Here is a 26,047-nt window from a genome sequence, read left to right as displayed (position 1 = left end):
TGTGGCCACAGGGCTGGATTTCCTCCTGCCTGTCATCAGTGCTTGGTGGTAGTTATTGATATCAAAGAACCAGGCACTGCACACAGACACTGTCCCTGCCAGGGGGCACTAAGGCTATCCTGGCTGACTTGGCAGAGATATGGACCAGAGCAGGGTGGCCTTTGCAGGGAGGATGCCTGGGAGGCAGCCTGCCTTGGATGGAAGGTGGGTGCCAGGCTTTCCACTCATTGTGTAAGCAGGACTCAGGGAAGTCCTAAAACTGTAGACTTAGAGACTCCAGGGTAGAGACCTCATTGTGAGGTTAAATTGTTCTTCCTTGTGGAAAGAGCTTCAGTCTTGGTGTATGATCTCAGCACTGCTTATTATTTGCTCTGTGATTTGCTTAACTTCTCCAAACCTCAGTTTTCCTCACTTCTAAAATAAGGACAATAATAATTAAAGAAACGCTACCTTCTGACATTAGGAAGGGGGCCTGAATGCCTCACTGTTTAGGGCATGGGCAGTGGTGTTCTTGGAGGAGGGATGAACTTGCACTCATCGTTCATGGTTGGGGTAGAACACACCATCAAACCTGACCTATATCAATTCGGCACCATTAAGGGTCACCAAGATGACCAGAAAGGGAATGTTGAATATCAAATCACAGACTGGATATTAGAAATAGGAACATCAGTCCACCTTTGCCCAGTCCCCATAGGTTCTATATATGCGAAGCAGTCTTCTGCCAACTGCCAATGAAGAGGGTCTCCTGATGGAGTCAAAACCATGGCACTCTTGGTTGTAGGGCCCCTGGGGTTATCCTGTCCCTTCTCTGGAGAATGAGTCAAACTAAGTCAGTCTTGGATGAAGCCTCTTATTCTTGAAAAACCCTAAGAAAGATGACTCCATGTGCTCTTCCAGACACTTACACTCATTTCTAAAAGAGCTTATGGTTGGGGACCTTAAGTCAGTCATGAAAAATCACCGTTTCAAAATACTTAAACTTAGCCACAAGAAACTAGAATAGAAAGGAAGAGAAGGCAGTGGCACCCTCAAAAGACTGGGTGGCACCTTAATGACAGCATGGAAATGCAATTCTTCGTGGAAACTTGTCATCTGAGTGTCTTTGGTCAAGTTCTTCATTTCAGCAGTGAAATCTATCACCCTCTCTACAGCACAACCAAGAGGGGCCCACCCACGGGTGGGAGGATCACCTCACACCTTTTCTGTCCTGTATCTCTGAAGTCAGGAGCAACTTGTCAAGATGGAGGAAGGGTTTCTTATTTAGAGAGGAGGGTAGGGGGCTGGATGATGAAAGTAATGATCCTATTTTAAGGTCAGAGAAACAGTGCAATTTTATTTTTTGTTATCAAATCTAGATCCTCCTATTTTCAATTTTCTCCTAGTCTATACAGAGCAGATATAAACTAGTAAACTTAAATTTTTTTATGATGATTCCAGAAATTTTATAGGTCTGTGTCCCCTCTATATCAGAATTGCTGGTGACTGGGAGAGGGTAAGGGAAGAATGGAGGAATGTTGGATTCTGTAGAGGGAAATGAGGGGAGAGGGGGAAGGAAAGATAGTGGAATGAGATAAAAACCATTACGCTGTGTGCATGTATGATTACATGAATGTTGTTACTCTACATCGTGTACAACCAGAGAAATGAAAAGTTGTACCCCATTTGTGTACAATGAATCAAAATGCATTCTGCTGTTATGTATAACTAAATAGAACAAACAATAATTTTTTAAAAATTGCTGGTGACTGAAGCTTGGTTCCTAAATAAATGCCATATCTATAGAAAGAAGACCATGAACAGTAATTGAAAAAGCACAGTATTAAGACCAGACAATTCTAGGTTTGAGTCTCAGTACTGTCTTAAACAGTAACTAAGCAAAGTACCTTCAAAGACTCAGAGTGCTTATCTAAAATAAGGACATGTCCTTGATAATGACATTGGAAAGCTTGTGATAAGCCAGTGGCTTGGGAGGCTGAGGCAGGAGAATCGCAAGTTCAGAGCTAGCCTCAGCAACTTAGCGAGGCCCAGTTTCAAAATAATAAAACGGGCTGGGAATGTGGCTCAGAGGTTAAGTACCCGTGGGTTCAACCACTGGTTTAAAAAAAAATAAAGATTGAGATTGTGTATGAAAGGGCCTAGCACATGCAGAGTTTCAATAAGTGGCACTTTTGAAATATACATGATAAAAAGATCAGGTAGAGGTTGGGTATCTATGGTGGGTCTGACTACTTCATGAACCTTAGCCTTTACAGTGCTGTGCTACAGGAGACCCAAGGAAAACAACTAGCCTTGGGGCCAACTTGGATGGAACAAGATGGTAGTTAAGGCTGGAGAGGCATCAGGGCAAGGGAACATGTGCAACAATGGGTTTGGGCAGCTGGGGGCTTCCACCACGAGGGAGGGGACTGAAAGTTGAGGTAGAGCATTCAGGACAGGCTTGAGAAAGTTTGGAGTTTGAGTCTACTGCAAACCAGCTAGCTAAAGGAATGCTCTGGCTGCTCTGGCCAGGGTTTATGGCTCCTCCTTCCGTCCTAGGACCAGACAAGGATACTCTGAACAGAAGGAAACCATCAGTGTGCACAGGACAAACAGCAGCTTCTTAATCTGTCAGGAGAACAGAGCCCAGCTGAAGTGTTGTTCTTCTCTCATTTAATTATCAAAACGATTTTTCTTCTTCTGTCCTCCCCAGGGCTACATGCCCCAGATTCCCTGGGCCCAGTAATTGCCTCTCTGTTAATAGAAATCATCAGTATTTATTACACCAAGTGCACCAGCTTGTTTCAGCTCTCCTTGTAGCAACATTAAGGGGAGTGCTTGGTAGCACATCATTGAAGTGACTCTACTTAATGGTAAGAGTAAAGGCTCTGGAACTGCTCTCCTTGCTCAGGAGGGCTGAGGGAACCATGGCCAGAGCCTAATGAGGGGAGCCAAGGGACCATGTGTGGGGTCTGCAGCAGGGACCTGACAAGCTCCCAGTAAGCAGAGGCAAAGGGCCCAGGAACACGGAAGCCCGATGAGATGACCACTCCCACCTCTCCCAAAGTAAGTTTCCTGGGGGTTTCTGTTTTACATAGGGTATATAACAGTGGGAAGTGACCAGAGTATGAATTCTTCCTCTGCCACTCAGGTCTGGTGAACTTTGGTGTCACAGAACATCAGCCTTCTTGACTATAAAACAAGGAGAACAACATCCACTCCCTCCCCCCAAAGCTGGCAGAGGATTCAATTAGAGATGATGCAAAAGGACTTCACTGGGCCTGTTGGGGAAGGTAAGCCACATTCTTCTCTTTCCCTCCTTCCCTTTGTCCCTCCTCCTCCCTCCTCCTTTCCAGGAATCCATGCTGTGGAGGTGATAGGATACACAGAACTGGGCTGGACATAGGGTATGAATGCTGGTTTTTCCCTGCAGCCTCTTTAGCCTCTCTATGCCTAATGATGGATAAACTTACCAAAGTCAAGGCTGAGCCAGGAGACCCACAGTTGTGGGGTGCATGTGTATTTGGGCTGGTAACCAGTCTGGCTGCCATTCTACATAGCTTCCAGACCCCTGCTGGGCAACAGTGAAGAATCCCACCCACCTCTATTTAGTTGCCGTGCTTGGGGGTCACTGCCTGCCCACCTCTATGCTGCAAGCCCAGTGCAGGGACTCCTTTCATGTGTGGCCTCAAGTGGACCAGGCAGGTTTGGGCTCAGATGCAGACATGACCCCCACACCTTCTACTAACATATCTATCTTTAAGCATCTTTATGTTTTTAGGTCCTGGAGTGACTCAGCAGCTCAGAAAGCAGTTATTGAACATCTACCGTGTACTTAATCACAGATAAGAAAAGTGAGGCTCAGAAGCCTCCAAAAACCTCAGTGAGTAGGAGACAAGGACTGGAGGCTTGGGCCAGCTGCTCCCCACCAAACTCTCACTTCCATGGGATCTCTGCTGAGAGTGTCTGAGCAGCTGACAGAGGGTTTAAATCACTTCTGTTACATTACTTAGGAAGCTTTGCTTATTTGTAAATATTTGTATATCAATTCTTTGGTATAAACCAGCATGGATATATTTTCTGACAGTATTGGCCCCAAGAACATAGGGGGGCTGGATAGCAATAGACTGTGCTAGTGGATAGGGAATGTGGGTTGTGGAAGACAAGCAGGATTTCAAAATGCCAGGATGTTTTAAGGTTCATATTAAATCCTAGGCAAGGATAATTCACCATCATTTCAGTAAGGAGCCAAGGGAAACACTGTTCTATCCCCATGTCACTGTGTCCCTTAGTTTTTATTCTATTTGTTATGTGAATTATGTCCTCCTTTCCCCCAAATTCATATGTTGAAATCTTAACCCCCAGTACCTTAGAATGTGACCTTAATTGAGGAGAGGATCTTTACAGAACTAATTAAGTTCAACTGAGGTCATTAGGGTAGGCCCTATTTCAATTTAACTGGTCTCCTTATAAGACAGGAGATTTTGGACTCTTACAAACATAGGGAAGACAGTGTGGAGACACAGGGAGAAGACAGGCACCTACAAGCCAAGGAAAGAGGCCTGGAACAGATCCTCTGAAGGATCCAAGCACATCTGTAGCTTGGATGTAGGTTCCAGGTTTCTCTATGATCTAGGAGGTCGCACTGTGTTCCCCACACTCCACAACAGCTCTGCCTGTCCATAGGGTGGAACTTTGAAAAGGAAATAAGCCCTCTGGAGGAACCAACCCTGTCAGCACTGTGATGTCACGCTTCTAGCATCCAGAACAGAGACAATACATTTGTGTTGTTCAACCTCCTGGTTTGATACTTAGTTATCATGGCCTAGGAAGGGAACAGCTGTTCTTTTAATTTTTGTTTGAAACTTAGTTTCCTCTCACCTATCAGAAAGGTTGATGTCTTCCAGTTCTCAGCTGGCACCATCTCCTTCAGATAAGTCGGGGAAATGGTTTGTTTGTTTTTGTTTTTTGGGATATTGGGGATTGAATCTAGGAGCATTCTATCACTGAGCTATATCCCAAGCCCTTTTTATTTTTTATTTTGAGATAGGGTTTTGCTAAGTTGCAGAAGCTGACCTCAAAATTGAGATCTTCCTGCCTCATCCTCCCAAGTGGCTGGGATTACTGGAAGCACTAACACACCCAGCCACAGAGCTGATTTTACTGGTAGTGCTGTAACCTTTTTGGTATTGAAAAGACAGGTAGAAATGTGCAGAAACTGAGGCAGAGATCAAGAGTTCAAAGCACCAGGGACAGGAGGATGCAGTGGAAGGAGTCAGAGAGAGATGACAGGAAGAGACCATGGATCTCTGCTGCTCTCAGCAGTGACTGGGGCTGCCAGTGAACATCTCCAAAATGCCAGACACGTGTGAGTAATTACAGAGGTTTCTCTGGGTGCAACTTCCCCAGCTGGTTCCCATCTCACACTTACAGGCACATAATGGAATTAAATGTGACTCCATGGCAGTTCCGCCTGGTGACTTACGCCACTGCAGTCAATAAAACCCATTCTTGGAAAGAAACTAGATTATGGGTCAGGGAAGGGTGGGCAGTTGCTGAGCGCCTCTGATCACTCCCTGTGGGGGGCCTTCTACATTCCTCTTCTCTTCATTTCCACCAAATTACCCACTGCTGCCCAAGTAGGGCCCAGTTTTGGATTTGTTATTTAGATTGACTTCGATTCTGATGCTCTGACATTTATGTGACACCACAGAATTATGCAGTATGGAATCCAGAGGAGTTTTCAACATTTTCTCTGGCATCTGTCATTGGAAGAGCAACTCCTGCATACACTGAAGGGGGCTGTGAGCATAAGCATGTGGTCCTTTGCTCCTGTCACACTCCAGAGGAGGCACAGTCAGTGCAGTCTCCCACATGGGGACTCTTACCTTACATGGGTGAGGATCCACCCCGTAAGTCTCCAATGTCTGTGCTTTTCTTAAGAAGTTCAACTCTGATGTTGCTGGTGTTTGACCACTGGAATAAAGAAAATGAGATGATTTTAGGGCTTCCTGTTCTCAGAGTTTCCTCTGAAGTAAACTGTACTAAAAAGTGCTCTGGGTGAGCCACATACCTCCAGTTTTCCATAGAATATGATCCCTCCTTGGTCTTAGGAACAACTTCAGGGATTCAAGACTAGAGTCAAGACCTTCAGATGAGGCAGGCTACATAATGAATCACCTGGGCTGAATGTGAACAATAGGGAGTGGTGGGGACTATGGTCAATAGGGAATGTTCCCTGCATCTAATGAATGCAGCTGTGCCTAAGCTCTCAGATTATAAGCACATGAGAGAGGTACTGATTTTGTGGTATTTCACAATTTTGAACATTGTGGGGACAAAGCACAACTGTAGCTTGGATGTAGGCTCTAGGTTTTTCTATAATCTAGGAGATTACACTGTGTTCCCCACACTCCATAACAGCTCTGCCTGTCCATAGGGTGGTACCATGAAAAGGAAATAAACTGGAAAAGGAAAAAATCAGCTCTGGATCCCAGTCATCTTCAAAGAGCCCTTAGCATCACTCTCTTCCCGGCGGCCTCTTTTGCAGCTGTGTTGATAAGCTCACCACAGAACCAGGGACAGGATCACCATCAGGCTCTCACATGAGTGCAGAGCCCGGAAGAGCAGATGGGCTTCTGCAGATGTGGGCTTGGCTTTGGTGTGAGGAAGGGCAGGCAGCATGATGTCATTAACTCGGATGGCTGGTGGGTAGGACTGAAAGTTGCTCATTTCTAAGTTTATCATTGGCCAAGTAATATGGCAGGGAAGGAAGACAAGTTCACCCAAGTGAGAAAGAGGCCGGTGTCCCTCTGAACAGGGCTCGCTCAGCACCTTTATATGCCAACCTCTGTGTTACTTGCTGGAAAATCTACCAAGAAATAAGGCACATGCCTGGGCTCTCAGGAATTTGTATCAGAGTTGAAGAAAGGAAGCACAGAAATGTTTTTTACACTATGAAGGCGAGGCTGGACCTGTGTCAGTACGTATTAGTATTACAGGAAAAATACTTTTTGTGGCAGGTAAAGGGCTTGGCACCAGAGATGCCCAGAGCATCACTGTATCTTCCAGGGAGTATCCTCATTCCCTGTGTAGAGGGTGGTGGGCATTGTGGGCTCCATTCACCCTGGATTGGCCAAAATCTTAGGGCCCCCTGCCCCCAAAGCTGGCATCATTTCTTGGGGGAATCTCCTGCCTTGAACAAGGTTTCTGGAGGACTCTCCTCTCTACTACCCTCTGGGCAATTCCTGCTCATCCCTAGTGTATGAAGGAACTGTGAGACCTCACACAGGTCTGTTTAATCTGATCTTACCACAAGGGGTCACTATTTCCCCAATAGAGTGATGAGAGGAACCATGGGGCCCTGCACAGGGAGAGGTGGAAACACCCAAGATGATAACCTTTGATAGGTGTCTCTGTTCCTCTAGAGTCTGGAACCTGGCTTGCCACCCATAACGGGCACAGGGACTGTTTACAAAGGCTCAGGAGACTTTGGGTTACATTCATTGGTGAGACCTTAGGAAGTGAAGGGGATTTGGATGGGGGAAGGGAAGGAACTAGTTTATGTTTAATATTATCATTAGAAACACCCCTTCTCCCCAGTACAGCCCTTCTTCAGAACAGTGAACACACAGATATTTTAAAAGATTTTTTTAAGTTGTATGTAATGTGTTAAAATGGTGACATAACATTTTGTTATTTTATGATGTTCTATTGCATATACTGTTTCTTTTCATAGTTGTCAGTTTGGGGGATCTGTGCTCCATTATGACACACTGAATGGAGCCCAAACACCCTACTGTTGCTCTTTAAAATGAGTCTTTGTCGCAGATCCTATTTCATTTGGGTAAAAGGATGCATTAATGCTGCTTTATGGAATTCTACAATTCTGGGCAGACTAAGAGAAGCTGAGCAAGACAAGACTCCACATTTGAAACCACTTCTCCCCTGTGTGGGGTCAGGGACTCCAGGCAGGATGGGTAGGGGTGTTAGGCAGTGTTAAAGACGCAGACACCCAGATCAAAATGTCCTCAGGGTACCCCACTGCATCTGTGAGTCAGGGGCTGGCCCTGTGTGATCCATCTTCTGACTAGAAGCTACCTGCTACCTGTCACTGCCAGTCTGACATCAGAGGCCTACTTTTTAATTTATTTTTATATTATCTTTTTAATAACCCAAGTCAACACCTCATTCTCTACTTGGGATAGATCCCAGGGTCTCAGGCATGCTAGGCAGTTGTTCTACCACTAAACCACACCTTTAGCCCTATCTTCTTTTCTTTTGGTTAAGTTTCCCCTTACTAAATCCAGTTCATGCTTCTCTCTGTATCTTCATTTATCTTTTTTTTTTTTTAATTTCTTTTTGTAGATGGACACTATACCTTTATTTTATATTTATATGGTGCTGAGGATCAAACCCAGGGCCTCACGCAAGCTAGGTGAACGCTCTACCACTGAGCTACAATCCCAGCCCCCTTCGTTTATCTAATGAAGCAAAACCTCCCAAAGCCTAAACCCTGTTTCCCCGACAATGCATAAACAACTTTTTTCTTGCCTTTAAGCTTTGGCCTAAACCACTCTTCTTTGAGAGTGAGCCCACAGAGTTTGGGCTTATGGTGTCAGTAGATCACTGAAAATGGTCATCCCAGGGTCAGGAAGGCCAGGGAGCATCACACACCTGAGTTCTGTCTTGTGAATTTCAGCAATTTTCTTTTCCAGCTTCTCTGAATGTTTAGGAAAAAATTGGAACTTGGAGCTGTAACCTTCAGGATGTTTCCCTGGGTCGTAATCTCCAATCTCGGCTTTTAAAAGGAAGGTAGAAGAAAACAATCAAGGAGACAGGCAAATCCTCACTGGCAAAGTAACAATAAATTAACACACAGAGTAGCAGCCAAAGCACACATCAGATTTTACAAAGGGCAATGGATCTCAAGCACAGTTGGGCAGAGGGCAGGTGCCTTAGGAGCATGTCCACCTTTGTTTTCCCAGTTGTGCACACTGAGCTGACATTTAAGTCTAAGCAGAGAAAAAGTAGGGCTGACCCTGTGTTCTGAGGTCACCCACAAGTAAATTTGCAATAAAAGAGCAGAGGGCTGCACCATGGTCCTCAGCCACTCAGTCATGAGGTGTGGGCCTGGGAGCAGTGCTCTATGGGACAGCAGGAAATGGTGAGCTTGATCAGGAAGACAGAGCTCCTGGACCTGAGGCAGAAATCTAAATCTCATTTTGAGGATTTTAGTAGGGATGAAGCCAGTTGATGAGTGAGCCACGATCTACTTTCAGAACTTAACCCTTAGTCCAAATCAAATTTTTAAAAAAGTAAATTTCAATATTTACTGAGGGCTGACCGTGTGCCAGGCTATAAGAACCAGAGGGTCATCAAAAAGTTCAGGAGAACCAAGATTTCTGAGCTGATTTCTCAATGCCCTGCTTTCTAAGGCAGTAATAAGCAATTTATTTTGATTTTATTTAGTTCTAAGGTTTTTTTCTCAAGGAGGGACTTTCTCTTCCAGCCATGCACAGAGCAGTTCAAAGCTCTTGAGATCTCAGATCACAGAACTCTGGGAGGGCTGTGGGCCCACGGTGCTTTCCACTGAGCTCCAGGTCAGAATCCAGCTTTCTCCATGTGAAGTGCTCTGCAGGGAGCCTTCTGGGTATGACAAAAGGAAGGAGGAGGTTCCAGTTGCTTTGTGGTTGTCCTCTCCTTCCCTGGGAGAGTCATGACTACTTCAGACAAGAGAGGAGCAAATATCAGGAGGAAAACGTGTCTTTCTTCCTACCACAGCTAATATTATTCTTGTGCTTGGGCTTTTTCACTGCAAATACTCATTTAACCATGATCCACTTTAGGCTTTGAATATAGCCCTTGCTGCTCTGCCACGGTGACTATTTTTTAAATGGACATGTTTCTTTCACTTCTCTCCCTGCTCCTCCCTAATCTCTCCCCCTCTAATCTCAGGAGAAACAGGATTACCTTTCTTCTCCATCCTAGGCAGGGTTATGTCCTTGAGCACACACCCACGACAGAAGAGAAGTAATCCAGATTTTGGGGAAGGCACCAGAAGATCTCAGAAATGATTATCTCCCAAATTAACAAGTGAATTACAACTTCTCAGAACAGTGGAATATAGTCTTTGAATCACTTGTTTAAAAATCGCCAGCTCCCCTTGATGGGTAGAATCACAGCTTCTGGGACAGGAGTCCCTGTGCTTCTCCTTTGGTAGCAAAGCAATAAACTTTCTTTTTCCTTTTTCTCAAAACCGTGTTCTCGTTATTGAATTGGCATTGGGGACAAGGACCGAGCTTTCAGTAACACTCACAGTGCTTTTCAAATTACTTGGGAATTTCTATTGCTTAGTAAGAGACCAACAGTTTCCCCTGGAGTCTGTAGTGACCTTGAACTTTGGAGTAATTTATTTTGATTTTATGTGGAAAGTACCAAAAGGAAAATATTTATGTTGGACATCAAGTACTTCTTTAAAGAAAAGAAAGAAGTAGTAGCATTCAAGATGATTATCAGGGTAAAATTGAAGAAAACACTAGAGCTTAAAATTATGTTAGATCAGGCCAGGCTTTCTCTTTAAAAAGGAAAGGGTACCCTTTGGGTACCTTAAAATAAGCAAGCACCTGCTAGACTTTCCATTTAGCTGATTTTTAAAACAGTAGTCTCAGAAAGTCAAAATGGCAATGGGCTGACTTTTATATTCTTAACACAGTTGTGATATTTCTCCTGCCAGAAGGACTTTAGTTTCTTATTGGCAAGCACTTTTCAGTTTCTCTTTATAAAGTTGCTTCTGAGAGTTCACATTATTTCCAAGTAAGAGTTCAGATTCTTTGATGGAAATGTCATGATTTTAGTGTTATGATCCAAAACGATCCAGTTGTAATGAGTTTCATTCTAAGGACTAAGAAAAATCCAAGAAGTGACACTTTGGTGTCCTCAGCATTTCATGAAAGGATAAGGGGACATATGTGAAGAGTGCATGACTCTCCTACTGTTTTTGCAAAAAAAAAAAAAAAAAAAAAGCCAATCTGGGCATTAGCTGTGTGAGGCTCAACTCTTTCTGATTAGCACATCTTGGAAACACTTTTAGTGTTGAGCACTCTGAGCTGAAAGGTCTCTAAAATAGATACTAGAATTCAAAGACACTTCACATCTTAAGAGATTTGCATGAGAGGATAGGAAAAAATTGATTTCAATTACTCTCCAGAGTCTCAATAACATTACCAACCAAGGGCAAATCTCCTATAGAGTCAGAAGGACTTATGGGGCTGGCAGTAAGACCTTAGGAATGGTGTAGGATTGAGTGCTCTCTCTCTGCTTTCTGGCTCCAGGGAACCTGCACAAAATCCTCTAACTTGGACTCTGTTTCAAGCTAGGTACTGTCTAGATCCAAGAAGTAGTCATCTGTGGTAACTGAAATAATGTAATCAGGACTTAGCATGAAAAGCAAATTTATCTTGTCAAAAGTCATTACCTTGAAGTATATAAGCTGCTAACAAGGCAGCATCAGATGTTTTACAGAGGAGGCGGCCATGGTAGAGATCCCTTTTGATCTGTAGGAAGACTAAATACCTGGAGGGAAAACAGAGAATGAACTAGAGAAAAGATTTCTTTGATTGCTTTAAAGACATAAATATGTAATATAAGCCTATCAAAATCTTTGTCAGGACACTTTTACTACATTTTTAAAAAAATCTCAAAACATACCATAGGAAAAAAGCATTTTCCATTTCCCTGGCAACTCTTTCCAACACTTCGCTCTGAATTGGTTTGAGGTTAAATTCAAAACAACCTGTCTATTTCCCTGGGTGGCTCAAAATAGAAATGGCACTTCCTGGTAAAAGCCCCATTCCTGCCCCCAACCCACCCCTACCTCCTGTGCTGGGATTTGGAAGGAGCCAGCCCCATCATCCAGTACTGAAAAAGAAACCATGCCATTAGAGATGGACAAATTGGGCTTCCTTCTGCCCTGGTCAAGTGGACCAGAGGGTGAAGGAACTAACTCAAGAGTTGTACCTTGGCTTGTTGAGGGAATCTGTCCATTTGTGGAAACAGCCTATGATTATTGGCACAGGTCAACCAGACCTGTCCAAATATGAATAAAGTATAAGAGGAGGCATGGGTAAAGGAAGCATGAAAATCAAGCAGAAACCTGTGGCCAACATCTCTTCAAATAAGTAACCTGGCCTTGGAGGAGGCAGAATAAAAAGAACAGGAGCTAATACCCACATGGTGAGCAACTGAGGCCTTTTGCCAACAGCAAGTAAGGAACTGAGGCTTTCTGCCAACAGCCATGTGAGTGTACCTACCCTCTTGGAAGGGGATCCTCCAGCCCCAGGCAACTAACATGCTGAGCACTTACTGTCTGCAGGTCCAGGTGTTACACACTTACTTAATTAATGTATTTTTTGGTACTGGGGATTGAACTCAGAGGTGCTTAACCACCAAGCCATATCCCCAGCCCTTTCTTCTATTTTATTTAGAGACAGGGTCTTGTTGAATGCTTAGGGCCTCACTAAGTTTCTGAGGCTGGCTTTGAACTCATGATCCTACTGCCTTAGCCTCCTGAGATGCTGGGATTACAGGCATGTGCCACCATGCCCGGCACAGACTTTATATTTAATATCTCATTTAATTTTCATCTAACACTTTGAGACAGGCACTACTGCTAACCCCATTCTTCCAGATAATCTGAAGTGTCAGTGTTCCTCTCATGGACACACAACTAAGTAACAAAGTTGGAACTCAAATTCAGGATTGCTGGACTCCTGAATGTGGTTCTTTACCATCATGTTTTACTACCCCCCCTTGCACTGTAACTGCTTTGTAGTTTCATAAGTAGTGGAATGCACCCTGTCACAGTGGAATGGAATTGATGACTTTACATTTTGAAATGCCTTCACAAGGGATGTGATCTTGGATGATCATAATCTTCCTAAGAAGAGCAAACCTGTGAGATTGAGGTCCATCACTCTCAAATGGGTCACCTCCCATGGTGGCCCCTGGTCAGAGAGTCTCTGTTATACTTTAAAACTAGGTCCTCAAAGAATTTGATATTCCTAATTTCATATGGTAGAGCTTAATCCTCCCCCTTTTGAGTGTGGATTGACTTTTGTGACTCGATTCTAGTAATAGAACAAAACAGAAGGGAATGGTCTGGGTTTTGAGACTGGTGCATGGACTCATTGTAGCTTCCTCCTCATACTTTTTCTTGGATCACTCACTCTGCTTGCATCTGCCTAAGTTGCTATATGGAAAGGCCCATGTGAGCAACTGAGGTCTTTTGCCAACAGTCAGTAAGGAACTGAGGCTTTTTGCCAACAGCCATGTGAGTGCACTCTCTTGGAAGGGGATCCTCCAGCCCCAGTCAAGTCTTCAGATGACTGCAGTCTCCGCCAGCCTCATGACTGACCCTGAGCCAGAACCACCCAGCTAAGCTGCTCCTGAATTCTTGACCCACAGAAACTTGAAATGTAGTAAAAATCCCTTAAAATTCCACCAGTTAGAACCAAAAGAAATTGGGCCCTCCTTAGACTAGTGGAGGTTAGAGTTTTCAGATTGAAGAATATTTCCACATCCTTTATCATGTAAAATGGCTCCTTAGAGAATAGCTACATATCAGCGATGATATCAGCATCACCTGGGAGCTTGTGGAGATGCAGACTATTAGGTCCATTCTATACCTGCACTGTTTAACAAGATCCCCAGGTGATTTGTATGTAGATGAAACTTTAGGAAGCACTGTCCTGAGAAAATTCTAAAGCATCCTTCTTACCACATTGGGACGGACCATCTTCCTCAAACCAAAGGGAAGGTGAGTACTGTAGCCTGGAATCCTTCTCCCTCCTCCCACCAAACCCACTCTGCCCTAGTGTTTGCCAAGAAAAACCCCAAGGAAAACAGACGTCATGCTGAGTGAATAATTAAGATAGATCTACCAAATCAAGCTTGTCTTCACTTTGCTTCCCACAGTGAAATGCCACACGGTGTGTGGGAGACAGAAAGCTAGCACTTCTCTGCCTCTCACTGTTCCAACTCCCACCTTCCCCAGGCTCTGGCAGGATGTGGATGCAAACCTTTTGCCCCTTACTCACTGAGCACTCCCCAGGCCTGGATTCAACCACCACTCCTCCCATGCCACTCTGCTTGTCAGTACCCAAAACCCAGGGACAGAACATACTGGACTAAAGGAGATATTTAAAAACAGACTGGGCAGGCAAAGGAACATCCATCCTCCTGTGGGAAGCTTGTCAGGAACTGTGTGTAGGGGTGCTGCTGTGGTTTGCAAAGGCCACACTAGAGTTTCCAATTGCCGCTCCCAGCACCACCCCCGGGTAGATGCTCCCTCACACTGAGAGCTACCGTCTAGATGGGTGCTTGGCAGGGCCTCAGCTGAGCCTAATGGAGACAAGGTTCTTCACAGTTGGGGCCAGGGGTGGTTCCTACTGACTTCTGGTGATAGAACAGCTGCAGGGAGATCAAGGATAAAGCCTTAGGGCATTCTTAAGCAAGGGTGGGGAGAATAGGAAGAGGGGAGAGGAGGAAGAGGAAGAGGGAGGGGCAAGTCCACATCCTAAAGAAACAAACCACCTTCTTTAGAGGACAAGAAGAAATGAGCTCCTGGAAAAATCCACAGATGGCTTCAAGGGAGAGCATGGCACAAACTTGCCCCTTTCTTTTCTGCCAGTGGCTCCTGTTGTTTTGTTTACTGAGGAGGTAACAGCCACATGGGCTGTTAGTTATGAAAATATGTCCCCCCTAACTCAGCGTCCTCAAACCCATTCCCAAGGAACCCTACCATGCTTCTTCACCACACATGGCCTAAGGAAAACCATCTTGTTGCCAAGGCTCAGTCACCAGGGCCACTGTGTATTGCCAGGTGAGGGACTGGCCTGCTGGGGCAGCCCTGCCCAGCCAAGCCAGCAGAAACTTGTAACAGGAGTGAAAGAGCCCACTTCCCTTCATATAGCTGAGGAGACAAGTCCAGGGATGTGAAGTTACTTTCTGAGGTCACACAGCAGTCAGAATTCAGGCCCCTTGACTCTAGGGCACAGTGCTTTTACTCTCCTCCTGGCAATTCAGTTATTTACCAGGTTAGAGAAAAGGGGTCCTAAATAAGCCAGAACGCTTTGCCATCACAGAGGAATTCTTACAGGTCTGAAGAAGAAATCAGTTATAAAATAACAAGCTTGCTCCTGAGGAAACTTTTTTTTTTAACTTTGCTTATCTCTTCCTGACTTTAAAGAGTCTCCCTCCCTCCCTCCTTCCCTCCCTTCATTCCTTCTTTCCTTCATACTGGGGATTGAACCCAGAGGTGTTTTACCACTGAGCCACAGCCTAGTTCTTTTTGAGGTAGAATTTCATTAACTTGCTGAGGTTGGTCTCAGACTTGCAATCGTACCACCTCAACTTCCCCAGTAGCTGGGATTGCAAGCATGTGTTACCATGCTCAGCTCCAGTTTTGTTTTAATGCTAGTGTTGGTTTAAGTTCAAGGAGCATGAAATAGGACAGAATGAGTAAGAGCCTAAAAGACAGGCAATGAAAACCTGAGCTTTTCTCTAACATAGATATTGAACTTGGCATGGTGCTTTCTCACATCAGACAGTGGGGATGAAGACAGGTATTTCCAGAGTTACAGACTGTGAGTTCTGGCACCGGAGGCTCCTTAGAGTTTCTTTCAGAAGTTTCTTTTGTTCCACAGTCCCTTCAATGTTCTTTTTGTTTTGGTACCAGGGTTGCACCCAGGGTTGCTTGATTGCTTAATCACTGAGCCACATCCCCAGTCCTTTCATTTTTGAGACAGTGCTTTGCTAAATTGCTTAAGGCCTCACTAAATTGCTGAGGTTGACTTTGAACTTGTAATCCTCCTGCCTCAGCCTCCTGGGATTACAGGCATGCACCACCAGTCCCTTCAATGTTCTTTACCACTGGCTTCCTCTATTTCTTACTGTCCTTTTCCCTATCATTATGCTTATGGTGTCTTCCCGTCTTATACTAGATGATAAGCTGCTTGGAGTCAGAGACCATGTTTTATTTATTTTTTAACATTCTTCTAGAAAGTCTGTGTATCTTGTACCTAGCTTATCCATCTTGCTTTACGTCTGTTCTTTCTTCCCTCTCTCCTTTCCTTCATCTATTCATTCACCCACCCATTCTTCTTTCCTTCTATCCCATCCATCCAGTCTGATGTGTTGTGTGTGCCAGGCACTGTCACAGGTGCAGGGAATAATGCACAAGGGAACAGAACTGAGATCCTGCTCTTATGGAACTTACATTTCAGTGGGGGGAGACAGACAGCTACATGGTAAACCAAGATAATAAGGACGATGACCCACATTTACTGAGTGCATGCTGTGTGCCCCACACTGCACTGTTGCTCATGCACACCTCTATTTAAATCATTCTGTCCCATCGTACCAGATGTGGGACACCTATAAAAACTTAAACTAAGCAACAAATACACTTATGGTAACTTCTGAAATAAATATATGCTTTTAGAGTTTTATTGTTTTGAGAAAATAGGTGAATCATTAGTGTTTGAAAAAATACACATATTTACATACATACGAACATAAATATAAAGGATATATAAGCTTTAGATTATCGTTTACAACTGATTTTAATGCACCTGTGTCAAGTTCACTGAAATATTCACAGAATTGAAAACTTGGGACTTAACGAGTTAATCCTCAAAACAATTCTGAGGTAACTATCATTTTTGTTCCTGTTTAATAGATGGGGAAACTAAGTGCTCACGGATATTTTGCTTGTCTATGGCTAAAGAACAATCCAGGATCTGAACCCAGGTCTTTCTGATTTCTTAAAATAGGAGTTAGCAAATTATAGCTCACTGCCAGACTTTCCATGAAATAACATTTTATTGGAATACAGCCTTGCTCATTCATTTATGTATTGTCTATGGCTACTTTCACACTACAAGAATTGAGTAGTTGCGATGGAGACCATATGGCCCCCCAAACTAAACTACTTACTATCTGGGTCTTTATAGAAGAAGTTTGCCAATCCACCTTAGCCTAAGCTAGGCTCAAATGATGTTTACTGAAAGAATAAATAACCTAATGACTCCATTTGTTATGGTTTAGATATTAGGTATACCCCAAAAGCTCATGTATGAGATAATGCAAGAAAGTTTAGAGGGAAAATGATTGGGTTATGAAAGTCTTAACCTAATCAAAGCATTAATCCCCTGGTAGAGATTAAATGATGGTAACTGAAGGTAGGTAGGATGTAACTGAAGGAGGTGGGTCATTGGCGGCAGGCCTCTGGGGTACATATATTTCATCCCTGTGAGTGGAGTAGTTGCTCTCTGCTTCCTGGTGTGATGTCCTGAGCTGTTTTCCTCATCCATGCCTTTCTGCCATGATGTTCTGCCTTATCTAGGGCCTTGAGGAAAAAAGCCAGCTACCTATGGACTGAGACCTCTGAAACATGAGCACTAAATAAACTTTTTCTCCTCTAAAATTGTTCTTGTTCATCACAGTGGTGGAAAAACTGACTCAAACACATTCATTAATGTACACACTCACTCTCTGTATTAAGTGTTTTGAGCACCTGGTGTGTGGCAGACACTTTGCTTCCCTATACAGTGAGGCTCCACTTGCACTCTGTTTCCTTCTATCACTTGATCTTTTCCAAAGAGTTCATATACCTGCAGTCCTACAAAAAGCTAAATCTGGTGTCTAATCCCACATTTTCTCAGTCTTCTCTCCAGCCTAGACAAGAAAATCTATTACTTTAAAAACAATGACAAAAGAAATTAATTAGGATTTGGAAACTAAATTTATCCTCTGGGAAGAATCCAAGACATGAATTGAAGTACAGTTCTTTACTCCCTACTTCATCCCCTTTTCTCAATCTGGCTTTATAGGAATGGCTGAGATGGCAGTGAAATTTAGGACCAACATTGCCAGGAAAAAAACCCACTGACAGCTAAATTAGTTTGGCAGGAAGGTGGGATAAAGGAATCTAAGCCAGGAATGAATTATGGGTATTGAGTGAGGCTGGGGAAGGTACCTACTCTCTTAAGATCAGTAGGGATGTGAATGAAAAAGACTGCTAATTCCACGGCCCAGCAGAATGCCCCAGGAAAGGGGAGGCACAAATCAGACCCAGGCACCCTCTGGCCCATGCCACTGACAATGCTGGGAAGGAAGACTGGTGAGGTGAAGAAGGAGGGGAAATTATCCAAGATGGTTATCACAAATGCATGCAGATGGGAGAGTAGCTCATAAACCTGCCAGTGTCCAGGAGGTTTGCTGACTTGGTGAGAGGCCTGGCCACAATCCCAATGACGCACTTACACAGAGCATGTAATCAATCTAGCAGCAAACACATTGAGCCGTTGCTCACAGCAAGGCTCACTGGGGGCGTATCAAGAAGCAAAATACACTAGTATAGTAGTTAATCCTCCCAACAACCCTAAGACAATAGATATTACTACCTCTATTTTATAAATGAGGTACCCAAAGATTGGAGAGGTTAAATATCTTCTGTCTGAGCTCAATAGCCAAAAAATAACCTGTTGGTCCTTAACTCCCAGGTTTATTCTGCTTCTTGAGTAGGAAGGTCTGAACATTAATATAAGATAGTGACATTTGATTTGGAACACTGTATTAAAAGTTCCTTCTAAAACCAATATAACCACCTAATTTTGTCCTTCAATCATATTAGAAAGCCATGTTTCTGGTTACTCACTGGTAGCTCACACATTTGTGTTACTTCAATCTGTTTAGCCCCACTATTGGTCCAGGGAAGTGGAGGCCAGGTAATCCTGATTTTGGTGTTATGATGTGAGGAACTGTGCTTTCAGTAAAAAATGTGTTAAGTCTGCTCTGGTATGTGAACAGGCACACAGACTTGTGGGTCTCCTCTGGCACTTTCAACAGAGAGGGGCAGGGCTCAGAGCTGAAGTGGACAGGCTAGCACTTTCCTAACACTCCCCTCTGGTTAAGTTGTTAACAATAGTGGCTCTACCCCCATTTAGCCTGGCTATAGGGTTGCTCATTAATATGGATGGGGTTAGTTTTTAGACACAAGTGGGAGTCACCCCACTTCCCTGTGGATAAGCAGATTCTGTATTTTCTATGCCCTGTAAGGAACATGGTATTTGGTTCTAGTTAATACACACCCCACTATCCTCGGGGCTTCAAAGTAGGTGGGTGCACCCTGCTCCGTGCAGGATCTTTCTGACTCCATCAGAAGATTCCCACAACCCATGCTGAGTCCATGTGAAGAAGCCACTTTCCCTCCTTGTCCTATTTCCTTACTTTCTTGTACTGCTTATTCCTGCTCTTTGCCCTTTTCTTTTCCATTTCCTGATTTCCCTTCTTAGAGAAATTTTGCTCTTTTCTCTCTCTCCTCTCTTCTGTTTTTTGTTTTTGTTTTTGGTTGTGTTTTTTGTTTTTCTGGTACTGGGGTTTGAACCAAAGGCCTTACACATGCTAGACAAGTGCTTAACCACTGAGTTGCATCCCCCAGCCCTTTTTATTTTATGTAATTTTATTCTGAGATAGGTTCTTGCAAATTTCCCAGGCTGGCCTTGAACTTGGAATACTACTGCTTTGGTCTCCAGAGTACCTGGGGTGCCACGTGTGTGCCACCAAACCTGGAACTTTTGCTCTTTTCACCTGATAGAAAGTATGCTCTTCAGAGTGGAAATGAAAGTAATTCTATATTCTTCCTTCCTTCTTCCCTCTTCTTTCTTTTCTTTGGGCTTTTCCTAAGTAGTTCAGGATCCAGAAATAGATCTCCAAGTCTTACAGGATAAGCCATCAATATGACAGTAACAGTCTCATTCCTATCTTTGCCATCTCCAAGATTGCAGGGAGGGGATTTGAGCAGTTGGTGCCATCTCTTCTTCAGATCTACAACTCCTTGGCAGTACCTCTTCAATATGGCCCCCACCTGCTATAGATAGGTAACACCAAGATTTTGCTTACATGGAAATAAGGAATCCCTGTTATAGAGAGCTTCTGAATCTTTGAGGTGAGACTTTCAGTGTGAATTTGGCTCTGATGTACAAAACCCTGGGGAAGCTCTGAAGCTCCTATTCACTGACCTTCCTTCAGAATGGTTGTGGGCACAGAGGCTCTTTCTCATCCTTGAGGGGTGCTGGATGTGACAGAATTCATGCTATGCAACTGTCTGTCTGCCTCAGAACATGATCCTCACAATAAAGAGTTTATCACGGACCCGGTCCAATGGCACACCAGAGTTTACACAATTGAATTTAGAATCTTCAGTATTTTTCTAGCTTGTCTTTCAATATCAGGCCTTGGCATTTCCTAGGAACATCCACTAGACTGCTGGAGTCTATCTTCCACCCCCACAATAAGTAGCAACATAGCTCTCTCCAAAAATGTCTAAAGCAGCCACATCATAGGTACGAGAAAGATGCTTTTGATTAATTAGTTACTCTAGGTTCCCTCAGAGTGAACAGTCAGAAATGAAGTATTCACATTTGAAGTTCATGCTGCTCTAGTTCCATTGAGTGGGGAGCACAGAAAGAATGTGGCAATGAAATACAGAAGCAGGTTCTATTAGGAAGTGTTCCTTCCTAAATAGTTTCTTTGTAAAGAGTTAGGAGTGGCCACATCAGAGGATCTGAGGTCACAGTCCCCTTTCCAACAGGTCTCAGTAGCTGGGGGTAGCATGTGCAGCCTCACCTGGTTATTTCTTCTTTCAGAGCAGCAGGGTCTGCAGGGTAAAATTTCACACGGAAGCACATGGTGAATGGAGGCTGGGCTGCAGAGAAAAAGGTATCCATTAGGGGAGACCCTCTCCCAGAAGATGTCCCGGAGGTGCTGAGGCCTCTAAACCTCTAGAAGAAAATCCTCAATTAGGGTCACCTTATACTTAGAGGAAGGGAAAATTATATATGTAGACTTCTGACATTTGGGAGGTACGTCCACCCGCCCCAGGGGTGAGCCTTTAGTTTTTTTATACAGAATACTTACATCTCAGTTGCTTCACAACCGACTTTGTAAACTCCAACCAATGCTGAAACAGAGAATGCAGGACATGAAAACCCTAATGAGCAGCAGTGTCAAGTGTAACTTGTTTTATCCAATTGAAATAAGTAGACACATTATAGCCTAGGGTAAAAGCTGTCCGAAAGCTTGTGAAATAAAGGCTTGGAGAGTAAAGAGTGATATGATTTTCTGAAATAAGCTCCCCAAGGAGCCAGCTGTGAAGCGGGGAATAGCTCCAGTTTCACATGCCGTCTCTGGGCTTCCCTGGAAAGTCTGCCTTCTTTATACAGCAGGATGCCAATGTTCTGAGCCATGTTCCTGGCAGGCCAGCAGGCATCAAGAACTCTACATCTGTGTGGTGGGGACAAAGGCCCACCTGCCCCAAGCAGGGAAATGCTGTGCTTACTGGGTGGTGTGTGTTATGTACTAATGTTTTTTGGGCGGGGAGGTTGCAAAAAAGTGGGATAGAGGCCATTGGTAGCAACTTTAGAAGGTATTGACAAGAGGAAATTTCATAAATGGAGAGGAGGCAGAGATGGCTGGCATATATTTCCATTTTTGTTTGAGTTACATAGATTGCCAGCCCTTGTGTTAGAGAACACATACTCAGGATTCCTTGGCATACAGGGATGTTTAAAGTCTAAGTTTCATAAGATAATTAACTGCAACCAATGTGTAGAATTCTATCCTGTTTCTTGGGATGTTCACAGGATACAGTGGGATACATTTTCCCCCGTGGTACTTATGTTTGAGGGAAGGAAGCAATGAGATCATTTTATATCTGTTTCTTAATTCTACATGGGTACTTCATAAAATTCGTGATTGATATTTGTTGCTTTTATGCTAAGCAGGTACCTTGCCAATTTGGAGAGGGCTAAAACCGCTGTTATTTGAGGTCTGATTACCCATAAGTAGCTTAAGTCCCCTCCATGTAAGCTTCAGGAGGGCAGGACACTGTCTTTATTTACCACAGTATCACCTGTGCCTAGCACAGTGCTCAACATGTAGCTGCTGAATGAACAAGGAGACTGGGTCCACACTTTCCTTTTTTCTGGCAACTTCCCTTTAGTGTAATGTCTTGGCAGAGTCCTCCCTCTGGCAGGAAAGCGGCCAAGGCCATGCAGACGGCATCCTGGTCTCCGTAGATTCCCCGCTCTCACCTTCTGGGCTGGGCTGTGGGTCATGCAGTTAATGGACCCACTAAGAGCCAGTTCGTCCATCAACTCCACATGGATAATCTGGGCTGACATTCTGCTCTCTTGCTTCCTCTGATCTGAGTTCCCACGAGGCTGGCAACTCATTATAGCCACTCAATGTGGTTAAGAGGTCCTTCTCACATTACATGGCCCACCGCGGCTCCGCTTCACAGGGAAGCAAAGGCAAGAGATGAAATTGCACAGAAACAACTGGGGTTCCAGGCTGTGCCTGTGAAGGCAGAGGAGGCCTGTCTGTTCAAAGCACACTGGAATTGTGTACAGTGAGGGAACATAGCAAATGTCAGGGGCTCAGTAAACAGAACACCCTCGCCATTAGACTGAGAGATTAAAAGAAATAAACAAGGGAAGACAGAAATTAAAAGGAAGGACTCTGAAATGGCATTATCAGCAGAGGGCAGATGGAGCTGAATGACAAAAAGGCTACTCCCCTTGGCAATAACTGGAGAGACTTTAGCATGTATTATAGTGAGAGCTCAAGAAAGGACTAAGGTTGGAGGAGGTTAGGAAGGGGCTGGGAAGGGAGTAGAAGGCAGTCACAGCTTGTCCAAGTGGGTATTAAGGGTCCAGTCATGAAATCTTGAGAGGATCCCAAGAATATGATAATGGTCAGAGTTGCCTTTTGCAGTTGCCTGGCTAAATCTGGGTCCCAGAATCCCTAGCAAACTGATAATGTGGGCTCCTGGAGGAAGGATCAGGAGAGAAGGAAAAGAAGATTCACAGAGCTGGGGTTTCCCACTGCATTTGAGTAAATGGGCCAAAGTGATACAGACTCCGGGGACTTTGAAAGGGTACACTGGAGAGCCAAGGGAAGGCAGAGGCTCTGGGCCTGAGTCAGGAAACAATGGGAAGGGGGCACGAGGGCAGCTCCTTCAGGAGCAACAAGGAGAGTTCCAGACACACGGAGACGCCTGCAGAGCAAGCAGTGATGTGGGAATGGACCCTAGTGCAGGGTTGTGACTACCTTACATCCTGAGGAGCTGGGAGCTCACTTCCTTCACCTCCACCATGAATCAATGGGTCTAGGGCAACTTCTCTTTACAAGTCTGTTTGCCTACGACCCTCTGATACTCTCTGAAGCCTCTGCTCTCATAGTCCCCCCAACCCCCAGGTGCAGAGGTGACACCCTCTTGCAGAAGCTATCAGGTGTAATTTCAGTGAGACATCCTAGAAACTACACAGGCTCTGCATTCAGACAGGTCTGAGCTTGAGACTGGCTTTGCTACTTATCTTGATTGGGAGTTACTTAGCCTGTCAGAGACTTTATTTACTCACCTGAAGAACAGGTATCATAATTACAAATACTGATCTTAAGGATTACATGAAATGGCATAAGTGTGGCTCTTAGCTTTGGGGCCTGAGACAACTGAGTGCTCAATGTTCATCAGCTGAAAGGGCCTGGTGTGTGTTCACTGCAGAGCCTGGCATACAGTGGGCATACAATAAAAGTTTATTCCTCCTCTTTCCCATTTCCTTCTTTATCTCTTTTTCCTTTTAATCTTTACCACTTCCATGTATGTTGTGATTCTCCTCAAGTACATTCTGTTCTAACTAAAAAAAAAATCTATTGGACACATTTTGCCCTTTTGGTTTCACACACCACAACCTCTAGGAGAGGAATAGATTTTAGGGTAATGGACCTTCCTTTTTAGGCGAGAAAGCTGAGACCAAACACACACTAGGTATAACAAAGTAGTTCACGATTTTATGGTGAATGGCGCCAACAGTAGGATGGGGACATGTAGCTTCCTGGCATCAATACACTTTTTCTGGTCTTGTGCTTAGGTCTAGAGCTAAGAAGAGTATTTATGTCATCAGAGTGGAGCTTTTATAGAGTGAAGGGCTGACCTCATCACTTCTTCCCAAACACTGATGCTGCTCAAAGCTCTACTGGGCTCGAAGGAATAAAATATATCAGTGAGGAATGGGGCAGGGCTAGTCAAAGGAAAGGGACGTGATCCTTTAGATTCGTTCCTGAAGTTCATGGGTTTAGTACACAATCCTAGGTGTAACCTGGAACACAAAGTCATTCAGGGCATTAAAGAAAAACAGCACTTTGACTCTGACATGTTGAGGGGCATATCCATTCAGTGTTGTGACCCCAGGCAGTGCAGGGATATTGTGCCCTCTGGAGTTCCAGGTCCCAGATGATAGTGGAGACAAACCCCATGTTTGAAACTGAAGGAACTCCTGAACTCATAAAAGGAGGGCCCTCTGGGATTTGTGATACTGTTTTTTGTTGTTGTTGTTGTTGTTGTTTTGGGAAAGCGACAGGTGAACTTGGGTGGTAAGCTGGAATATAGAGGCTGGATGCTTCCGCATCTTTTCCCACTTTAATGTGGATGTGAAGAGCACATTCTCACAGACAGCAAGGGAGGATGAACAGAAATTATAGAAACTGCAGATGTGTGCAAGCTGGGCAGATGGCGGTGAGAAATAGGGCACTATAAACCATTAACTCACTCATTCCTTCCTTCCTTCAGCAAATGCTTCTAGGACATCAGCAACATTCTATGCTCTATGCTAGTTACATGGAAGTCAGTGATGAGTGAGATAAAATCTGTGCCCTCGGGGGACTCACACATTTGCAGGGAATACAGGTAATCACAGCAAGGTATAACAAGCACTATGACAGGTGTAGTAGAGGGCACAGGTCCGAAGAGGACCCTTAATACAGAGCAGGGTTAGAGAAGACCTCCTGGAGGAAGCGAGAGTCTAAGGTAAGACCTTAAGTGTGAAAAGGAGGTAGCCAGAAGAAAAGTGTGGAGTGCGGAGAAGTGAGGAAAAGGAGAAGCATGTTCTGGCAGCGGAGCTGCAAAGGTGAAGGGTCTGAAAAGATGGCACAGTATTGTCTGGCTTCACTACAGCAGAGAGGAGAAGGTCAGGGGAGGTGAAGCTGGAGATGAAGTAGGGGCTAAGGATAATGGGCTTGTTCCTGTATCTGTCTGGAACATCATTGTCTTGTCAATGTCTATTGTCTGCAGAACTGTCTGTGTTACACAGAGCAGAGCAGAAACTGTAGGATGTGCAAGTTTCTGAAGGGTCCATGTCCGTTTGGCTTGCTTTTCTGCCTAGACGGGGTTGGCATGGAACCCCAGTGAGGCCTGCATAACCAGAATATTGCACTGTGGTCCATTTACTAGAAAGGGGGCAGAGAAAGCTCACCCTCTGCACTTGACCCTGAGACCATGACACTAGCCCATCTGCTATGTTTCCAACCCGGCAACTTTCGGCAAATCACTTAAGCTCTTTAGGCTGCCATTTCTGCATCTGTAAAACACCATGCTTCTGCAGGTGAGTCCAAGCTAAGATGCTTCCAGGTCTAATGCTATGATTTGCAGCAATGGCATTCAAGTGCAGGGTCTGGCTGGTCTCTGATTCCTGAGGCTAAACTCTGAATATGAGGAACAGTTTAAGAATTCAAGCTTATTATCTGAGCTTCTGCTCCCTTTGTGCTTTGAATTTTGACTTACCCGCTGCTTATCTGGGTCCACAAAGCGGATCCCAAAATAGTCTTTCTCAAGTAGGTTCAGGTGGTGGCAAAGAAGGTCAAACAGGTACTGGCCTTTGGCATCTCTCTGCAAAAAAAAGCAAGCTCCATTGAGAAATGAGTGGTCTTCTTCAGCGTGACTTTGTCTTTATAGTCATTAAAAACTGTTTATAGCTGTTGCATATGGAGATGAAGAGGGCACATGTCCATAACTGTGTCCTGAATTAGACATTCTCTGGAATTCTGCGGCTTTTAGCACTTGGAAGGAGCCCAACGACCCTCCCTGCCACTAAGATGTCAAAGAATTTGGCACAGAGTCAGCTAAGCCCAGTTCCAATATCTAATGCACAAATATTTCTTAAAGTGGTAG

At 44.3% G+C, this 26,047-nt stretch overlaps 1 protein-coding gene across 9 annotated transcripts in view; it reads right to left on the bottom strand.

Annotated features, from left to right (window-relative positions):
* Frmd5 (FERM domain containing 5) overlaps window positions 1–26,047 on the bottom strand; it is a 300,312-nt gene that overhangs the window by 20,521 nt on the left and 253,744 nt on the right. For 8 of the 9 annotated variants that reach the window (XR_007107012.1, XM_047539101.1, XM_047539097.1 and 5 more), the window contains exons 2-7: window positions 25,661–25,765; window positions 20,959–21,001; window positions 20,668–20,746; window positions 11,456–11,553; window positions 8,656–8,779; window positions 5,868–5,955 (exon numbers count right to left, since the gene is read on the bottom strand). Coding sequence is in view for 8 of the 9 variants with exons in the window: in XM_047539101.1 (XP_047395057.1) it covers window positions 5,868–5,955; window positions 8,656–8,779; window positions 11,456–11,553; window positions 20,668–20,746; window positions 20,959–21,001; window positions 25,661–25,765 (537 nt within the window). In the remaining variant the exon portion in view is untranslated. The remainder of the gene's footprint in view (window positions 1–5,867; window positions 5,956–8,655; window positions 8,780–11,455; window positions 11,554–20,667; window positions 20,747–20,958; window positions 21,002–25,660; window positions 25,766–26,047) is intronic. The other variant, XM_047539103.1, reaches the window with a different exon arrangement.

Source organism: Sciurus carolinensis, chromosome 2 (assembly GCF_902686445.1).
Source record: "Sciurus carolinensis chromosome 2, mSciCar1.2, whole genome shotgun sequence".
In the NCBI taxonomy this organism is placed as follows: Eukaryota; Metazoa; Chordata; class Mammalia; order Rodentia; family Sciuridae; genus Sciurus; species Sciurus carolinensis.
The sequence above is the reverse complement of the archived record's forward strand: the minus strand, read 5'-3'. Positions and strand labels throughout refer to the sequence as shown.